The sequence below is a fragment of the Myotis lucifugus genome, unplaced genomic scaffold (assembly GCF_000147115.1).
Source record: "Myotis lucifugus unplaced genomic scaffold, Myoluc2.0 scaffold_276, whole genome shotgun sequence".
Taxonomy (NCBI): Eukaryota; Metazoa; Chordata; class Mammalia; order Chiroptera; family Vespertilionidae; genus Myotis; species Myotis lucifugus.
In genome coordinates, this window is record NW_005871324.1 from 184,664 (window position 1) to 193,427 (window position 8,764).

General features: G+C 48.5%; 1 protein-coding gene across 4 annotated transcripts; it reads left to right on the top strand.

Annotated features, from left to right (window-relative positions):
• The first annotated feature begins 2,650 nt into the window (after nt 1–2,650).
• SNRNP35 (small nuclear ribonucleoprotein U11/U12 subunit 35) lies at nt 2,651–7,421 on the top strand. 4 transcript variants are annotated; one of them, XM_023763207.1, is made up of 2 exons: nt 2,651–2,956; nt 5,987–7,421. In XM_023763207.1, exon 2 carries the CDS (start codon nt 5,990–5,992, stop codon nt 6,728–6,730), a length of 741 nt encoding a protein of 246 aa, XP_023618975.1. In that variant the 5' UTR covers nt 2,651–2,956; nt 5,987–5,989; the 3' UTR covers nt 6,731–7,421. The 4 variants fall into 4 exon arrangements, with proteins under 4 accessions (XP_023618975.1, XP_006099557.1, XP_023618978.1 ...); XM_006099495.3 differs by having other exon boundaries at nt 2,656–2,961; XM_023763210.1 differs by lacking the exon at nt 2,651–2,956 and adding an exon at nt 3,857–4,181.
• The last annotated feature ends 1,343 nt before the right edge of the window (nt 7,422–8,764 follow it).

Here is an 8,764-nt window from a genome sequence, read left to right on the forward strand (position 1 = left end):
TAAAGTCCCGATGATACGTCATGGTAACAAGGTTTTAAAAATAATTTCAAAACCAACTCTTCCCCAGAGATTTAAGACAGGCATGCAACCATAGGCAGCTTTTTTTTTTTTCTTTTTGTAGAAACCAAAGTGACTATACAAGCAAGTACAACGTTAGGTCATACCTTACTCATGGTTAAACTAAGGAAAAAGTGAACAGGGAACCAAAAAAGAAGTGGGTGGGTCACACTTAATAAAAATGGAACCGTGAATGTTTGGGGACTAGATTAGCCCATCAATAGGAAAGTTCCACTTGCTGCTAACTGGTGGTCCTATTTTGGTACAGCAAGCACAATAAGTCTGATGCCCTCCTGTGGCACCATTTACTTCCTGAATGGCCCATTCACTCAATATGGCCTCCTTCCTGTTCTCTAAATTATTTTCTGGTCTTGTTACCCTTCAAACCCGCAGGGACACAGCAAGGATTTTGGAGATGTTCCAAGTTTGGGTTAAATGCATGCAATCCTGGGTCAGTGACTTCATGTCTTGGAGTGAAAGGTCTTTAGAAAAGAATCTGGTTGCAGGAAGGGTGGTGCCCAGGGCACTTTGAGTTCCTGTTTGCATAAGAGCACACTTAAAAATTACAAACCGTGTGGTCATGTTATGTCTGAGGCAAAAGGAAAAAAAAAAAATAGAAAAAAAAATTACACACAACTTAGGTGATGCCCGTCGGTTTGGCTCAGTGAATAGAGCATCGGCCTGCGAACTGAAGGGTCCCGGGTTCAATTCTGGTCAAGGGCATATGTCTGTGTTGCCTGCTGGATCCCCAGCTGGGGGTGTGCAGGAGGCAGCTGATCAATGATTCTCTCACCATTGATGTTTCTATCTCTCTCTCCCTCTTCCTTCCTCTCTGGGATCAATAAAAATATATTCTGAAAAAAGCGGTGGTACATTTATACAATGGAATACCATGCAGCTGTAAAAAAGGATCTCTTACCCTTTGAGACAGCATGGAGGGATGGAGAATATTATGGTAAGTGAAATATGTCAGTCAGAGAAAGACAAATACCATACCATCTCACTAATATTAGTGGAATCTAATGAACAAAAGAAATTGATGAACAAAATAGATTCAGAGGCATAGAAGCATGGAACAGACTGTCAAATCTCAGAGGGAAGGGGGGTGGGTGGGAAGAGATTAATCAATGAACTTATATACATATATTCAGAACCCATAGACACAGACAATAGTGCGGTGAAGGTCTGGGGGGCGGTGTTGGGTTGGCTGGGGTCAATGGGGAGGAAAGGAACACCTGTGATACTTTCAATGATAAAAACACATTAAAAAAAAAAAAAAAAAAAAAAGGACCCCTAGCCGGTTTGGTTCAGTGGATAGAGCGTTGGCCTGCAAACTGAAGGGTCCCAGGTTCCATTCCCGTCAGGGGCACAATGCCCCGGTTGGGTTGTGGGCTCGTTACCCAGTGGGGACTTGCAGGAGGCAGCTAATCCACAATTCTCTCTCATCACTGATGTTTCTGTCTCTCTCTCCCTCTTCCTCTCTGAAATCAATAAAAATATATATATATATTTTTTAAATATATTTTATTGATTTTTCACAGAGAAGAAGGGAGAGGGACAGAGAGCTAGAAACATCGATTAGAGAGAAACATCAATCAGTTGCCTCCTGCACGCCCCCCAGTGGGGACGCGCCCGCAACCAAGGTACATGCCCTTGACCGGAATCGAACCCGGGACCCTTGAGTCCGCAGGCCGACGCTCTATCCACTGAGCCAAACCGGTTCGGCAATAAAAATATATTTTAAAAAATAAAATAAAATAAAAAGACGAGTAATATGAAACTCCTAGAGAAATCTCTGGTAGAGTAGGCCATGTTGCCCTCCAGACCTTCTGCTTGGTTTATACGGTATTTTGTTATATAATTTTTTTTTCAAATATATTTTATTGATTTTTTACAGAGAGGAAGGGAGAGAGGTAGAGAGTTAGAAACATCAATGAGAGAGAAACGTCGATCAGCTGCCTCCTGCACACTCCTACTGGAGATGTGCCTGCAACCCAAGCACATGCCCTTGACCGGAATCGAACCTGGGACCTTTCAGTCCGCAGGCCGACGCTCTATCCACTGAGCCAAACCGGTTTCGGCTATAATTTTGTATATGATTTTTATTTGGAACAGAGTGTCTCCAAAAATGTATACACACTTCAACAGCTGATGGCTGGATTTTGAAAGTGAAATCTACTTTAATAAACACGGCCTTTATAGTCACTCAAAGCGTGCGTATACATTTTGGGGGGGACACCCTATAGACGTGGCCGTCAGCCATGGGGATGCCGTTCAGGTGACCCTTCGAGAGGCCAATAAGCATAAGAAAAGATGCTCCACATCCTGGGAGAAACGCAAATCAAACCTCCAAGGTGATGCCCCCTTGCGCCCATCGGGAAACCTCACGGTAACAAATTCCCACGCGACTCTCCGGTTTGGCTTGTGTGAAACGGGAACTTATCACATCTAGGGGTTAGGGAAACGCTGGGGAAACGTACCAAATTTCACTCGAACCAGCACAGGCATTTCCCGAAGAAGCCATAATATAAAGTTGAAACCATATTTACTGGTCAAAGGGAGTCTAAAAATAAACTCGCCTGGCGCTGACGGAGCCCTAAGCGGCGCGTAGAAAGCCCGCGGCTCTCACACGCATACCTGCAGATTCGATAGTCTTTCAACTCAACGGTGCAACTGAACAGGTCTTGTCTTCGTGGGGAAAAAATATTAGAAATTTCATACCCCTTCGATGCTCAACACAAGGGATTACATTTTTTTTCTAACAGAAGCAAAAGCGAAAACGGCGCCTGTGACGAATCTGCTGTTGCCGATATAAAGGTCCGGTCGGAGGCGGCACCAAGAATCTTCCATCCTTAGGAACCCGGCGCCGGTGTCCGCGGGAGAGGGAGCCCGAGCCTTGGTGAGGTGAGTGGGAGCGGCGTGGCGGGAGCGGCGCCCACCTGGCGGGAAGGACTTAGTTAATTCCGCCTGGATGGCCTGTGGGCCGCCATGTTGGAACCTGGCAAAGGGGCAGATCTTTCGGGGTTGTGTTTAGGGGAGCTGAGGCGATAGCTGGGTTGGAAAGATTGGCCTTTCCTCTCTACGTCCACCCGGAAGGTGAGGGGCGGACGGCCAAGGCGGAGGCGCTTCGGGGTTTGAGGGGTACAGGCCTTTCCAGGGACACTTCCGCCTTAGCGTCTGCGTGCCACTGCGCATGCTCGGAAGGACTGCGCATGCTCGGAAGGACTGCGCATGCTCGGCAGGACTGGGGGCCCGCCTTAAGCCCACCTGGGTGGGAAGCGCGGGAACGTCGTGCTTTTAGACTCAGGACAGAAGTGCTTTGATTGCTTAATAATAACTTTATTTGCATAATAATTTATAATTGTAAAGCAGTTTCAGAGCTATTTATCTAACCTTCGCCGGTGAAGTGACGTTTAGCTACATTTTATGGATGATTTACGTTTTGCCCAACATAGGATGAGGTCTTAAACCTGGGTGTTCCTGATTCCCAGTCTCATGCTCTTTTTTCACTTTCCACGCTTTTCTCTCTAATGGTTAACTGCCCCACCCACCTCCACAGGACACCATTCATCTCTCACGTCCCATCCCCATTTGTGAAAGAATGACGAATCCAGAACTCCTGAGGGTTCAATACAAGTTAACCTTAGTTATAATGGCCTTTGTTTTCCCCCCTGCAACCTTGTGATGGAGGTTAGAATCTAAGAATTTTAGGGCCAGTAGAATTGATGTAGAGAATATTAGAGCAGCGATTCAAACAACATAGTGGTATCTTTTTTTTTTCTTCTTAACATGTGGAGAAATTCCAGCCACCAGTGCCTTAGAGGCCGAGCCCGGGCCCAGATGAAATCGTCTCACCTGTGTCCGGTGCTCCTTCCGTGGCTCCAGCTGTTTACCAGCCTTTTATGCTGAGGATTCCAGAGGTGCCTCCTCCAAGTTGCTTGTTAATGATGACAGATTACAAGCTCTCCTTTTACAAAGTAGTGACAGTGTCACGTCCTGCCTCTCGGTTCTCAATGAAGTGGTCCTGTTCGTCTGATTTGGACCGAAAGAAGTTCAGTGAATTATGATTGCCGTTGGTTCCGTTCCCCACCATATACCGGGAAGGGTCCTAAGACCGAGATGAAGTGAGACAGACCTTAGACTGAAAAGCGTTTACTGTAGGTTGGGGACAAAAAAAAGTGATGAGTCTGACAGAGGAGCTAGATGAGCTGTGGGAGAAGCACATTTTGCTTCAAGGGGTGGAGGCTGGGAGCTGGACTTGGAAAGGCCAGTAGAATGTCCGCAGTGGAGATGTGGGAGGCGGAAAGGAAGAGAATATTCCCAGCAGAGGAAATTGCACCGAGAGAGGCAAGGGGCTGGGGAACTCGGGCATATTCAAGGCACGAGGCGCAATCCCGGATAGAATAGGTTTTGCAGTGGAATATGGTGATAGGCTACGTGCGGGTCAGAGGGCTTGAGTCTGTTGAGTTCGGATTTTCTTCTGAGGGTGTTTGGCTTTTTATTGGGGGGAAACTCCACAGTGTCCCTGCCAAACAATCACTCTTCCTACGTAATCCATGAACTGAAGAAGAAGAAAAGCAAAAAGATTCTGGAGGGAAATGTGAGAAGGGGGGACATTATAGGTAGCATCTTAGCTAGTATGATGGGAAGGTGCTGTCAGCCAAGAGCCCTGGGTTTTAAGCAGCGTATTTCAGCATTGGCTCTGAAGACTTACAGAGGTGGGCACATGGTTATCAGCAGTGTCTGAAACGTTGGCAAGCACTGTATTGTTCCAGCAGGTTCACATGAATCAATGATCGGGTGTCAGACTTGCATTTCCCCACCCGCTTTCAAAAACAACGGTTATATATTGGGGTGAATGACAATGGCAGTGTGCTTGCTGGACTAAAATGATCATTGCAGCCACTTCTTGTGCTCCAAGGCATAAGCAGGTTATCAGCTAGGAAACTGGGAAGAAATCTCCTATTCCTTTGAACCGAAGAGCCCACTGCTGGGTGACTGCTGTTTTAGCTTTGCTATCTGTGCACTGACAGATGCGAAATGCTGCGTTCCAAGCACCGTTTTCCCTTGTAGTTTGGCTTTTGAAAAAGCCCTTATCTTGTAGTGATGCAGATGAGTGATGTAAATGTCTAGAATTTGCTTCAGAATCATCGGGGAGTGGTGATGTGAGTGGAAGCATAGAGCCAACAAGACCGGCCCCATGTTGGTCATAGTAGAAGCCAGGCAAGGAATTCGTGGAAAGTTATCCCATGCTCTACATTGGTATGTTTGGAATTCTTGGTAGTAGAGTTAAAAATTTTTTTTTAAATGTTTTTATTGATTTTAGAGAGAGAAGAAGAGAGAGGGAGAAACATCCAGGTGAGAGAGAAACATCTAGCAGCTGCCTCCTGCACACCCCTGACAGGTAAATTGAACCAGTGACCTCTCAGTGCATGTTCTGATGCTCAGCCAACTGAGCCACACTGGCCAGGGCCTTGGTAGTAAGGTTTTTTAAAATAACATGTCTGTAGCGGTTCCCAGGGTGGTTTTCTTGACCATTTTAAAGTCTCTAAAAGGTGAGCCTGGCTTCTGAGCCTCGGTTTTGATTCATTCTCTACATTACAGTTAGTTCCTGGAGTTAGTAAGTTCCCTATGGTGGTTAAGCTGGAGGATAGATAATACATATCTCAAACTCAGGTGAGGTTGCCCTCTGCCTCCTCCTGGGAGGGGTGGTGGGGGGAGTGTGGGGGAGAGCATCTCGGAGCCCCACTGCCTGGCTCTGATGAGGTCTCCCCCACTTTCTAGCAGGGAGGCCTCAGCCTCTGGGAATCCACTCCCTTCCCTATTAAAGAAGGGGTGAATGATGGTGTCTGCTTCCTGGGGCTGTTGTAAGGATCAAACGAGTAGCGCACAGTGGGTCTACATAAATGCTTGCTGTGGTCCTTCCTAGAACATGAACGATTGGATGCCCATCGCCAAGGAGTATGACCCCCTTAAAGCTGGCAGCATCGACGGCACGGATGAGGACCCCCACGACCGCGCCGTCTGGAGGGCAATGCTGGCGCAGTACACCCCCAACAAAGGCGTCACGGGGGACCCCCTCCTCACCCTGTTTGTGGCCAGACTAAACTTGCAGACCAAAGAGGAGAAGTTAAAGGAGGTGTTTTCCCGCTACGGGGACATCCGGCGGCTTCGGCTGGTGCGGGACCTGGTCACGGGCTTCTCCAAGGGCTATGCTTTCATCGAGTACAAGGAGGAGCGCTCCCTGCTCAGAGCCTACCGGGACGCTGACGGCCTGGTCATCGACCAGCATGAGATATTCGTGGACTACGAACTGGAAAGGACTCTTAAAGGGTGGATCCCTCGGCGGCTGGGAGGAGGCCTGGGGGGGAAAAAGGAATCTGGGCAGCTGAGATTTGGGGGGCGGGATCGGCCTTTCCGAAAACCCATTAATTTGCCCGTTATTAAAAGCGATCAGTATAGAGAGGGGAAAAGGGAGAAGAGGGAGCGATCCCGATCCCGAGAAAGACACTGGGAGTCCAGGACGAGGGAGCGGGACCATGACCGGGGCAGGGAGAGGAGGCGGCAGGAAAGAGAGCCGGCCAGGGCGTGGCCTGGAAATGACTGGGAGAGAGAGAGGGATTTCAGAGACGACAGGGCCAAGGGGAGGGAGAGGAGGGACAGAAGTAAGTAGAGGCTCAGCACCTCCGCCAGCAGAGCCCAAAAGAAGGTAGAACAGAAGTAAAAGCACAGAGAGGTCTGCATTGCCTTTATACAAAGGGTAACCAGTGCCAAATGAAGCTCCCTGATGATGCTCTGGCTCAGGTGGCGCAGTCAGTTGGGCGTCGTCCGTGCACTGAAAGGTGCTGGTTCGAATCCTGGTCAGGTCACATGCCCGGGGTGATCGATGTTTTGCTCTCACATCAATGTTTCTCTTTCTCTCTCCCTCCCTTCCTCTCTAAAAAATATTTAAGAACAAACAAACTTACTGATGATAAGGCAGTTTGGGCAAGTTTCCTTTCTAATCTGAAACCCAGGTTCAAGCTGAACACACTGATGTCATGAATGTCTCTTCATCTTAGAGTTCTGAGGGCACGTTATTTAATAAGCTTTGAGAAATAACTCTGTACCGAAGGGTGTGTGCAAGGAGCCACCGGTCTTTCGTTCAGCAATAGGGGATTGGTTTTGAGAATTTATTTTCTCCCATCTATTAGAAATGACCATTTGAGGGCCTGGCAAAAAGAGGTGATGGCCCAAAATCATTTGTATTGACCTGTGACTCCTGGGAACCCGGATCTGGTCAGAATATGTTGTAACTTTTCCATCCTTATGTCTGTAGTACAAGGAGTTGCTGAATTGAAATAAAAATGGGATAGAAAAGTGAATCTGAGGAAAATTTCCAGAGACTTAATACCACATCACTCCTTCCTGCCAAAACAACCCAGCAGCCCCTGGCCCCTGGCCCTGTGTCCTTTTCACTGAATGTGGTAAAAGTCGCAACAATGACAAGCAAAGATTCCCCACCCCCTCTAGTCAGAGTGGAAGAAGACCTGAGGGGTCATCACCCCCACTGGTGACCCCATCCGGCTGTACCTGAAGGTGTCGTCCAGGCAAGCCCTGGGGTCTCCACCGACAGTGAGGAGGTCTCCTAGGCTCTTGAGGAAGAAGAGCAGAGAGGCACAGGCCGTTGGCCAGAAATAGGGGGCCAGGCCTATGGGCCACCCAGAAGCCACCTGGGGAGGCAGGAGAGACCACCTGGGGAGGCAGGAGAGACAGCCCTGCCCCTGCCTCCCTGTCCCCCTGAGGGCGGAGGCGCTGCATTGCCCTGGGCCTCTTCCTAACCAGCTCTGGGTCAGGAGGTTTGCCCAGGTGGAGACCCAAAAGAGGGCCAAGTGGGGTAGGGAGCGCCTCCTCTCACTGGACGGACCATTTCCCAGGGGCCTCGTCCAGACTCTCCCTGTCTTGCAATAACCAGGCTCTGAGGCTGGCACCCTCCCTCCAACCCCCCACCACAGGCAGAGCACAGAGGGTGTTTAGGGCAGTGAAACTACTCTGTATGGTACCTTATAGTGGGTACATATACTAGTAATCAGACATTTGTCCAAACCCGTAGACTGTACAACCCCAAACGTGAACCCTGATGTGCACTATAGACTTTGGGTGACAGTGATATGTAGGTTCATTGATTGTAACAAATGTCCCACTCTGCTGGGAGATGATAATGGGGAGGCGCTGTGGGGTGGGGCGGGGGGCGGAGGGGGGCGGTGCTTGTAGGAGGCATATGGGAAATCTCTGTACCTTTCAAATTTGCTGTGAACTTAAATGCCGGAAGCCGGTCCATCCTTGCTGCTTGACACAGTTGCTGCAGGGAAGAGGGAAGAGGGAAGAAACATCTGCACAGCATATGTTTCAAGGGACCTGGCGTATATGGCATACTGTTCTTAATATGTTTGCTCCCCTTCTTGGCGCTGTGTGTTTTAACCAAGGTTACCTCTCCGAGAAAGGTGGTTTCCCCAGGTGGGGATTTTTCCCTGAAGTTAGGGAGGGAATAAAACCCCTTAATTGAGTGTCAGGCGGGTAGTTAATCACTTTAACTATGAACAATCACGCTTAAGCGACATAATCTTTACTCCCTGGAATGGAGATAAGAAACGCCCTAACCTTTGGAGTAGAAATTGATAGGATTAAAATCAACTGGTATAAATACAGATGTAACAAGACAATAAAA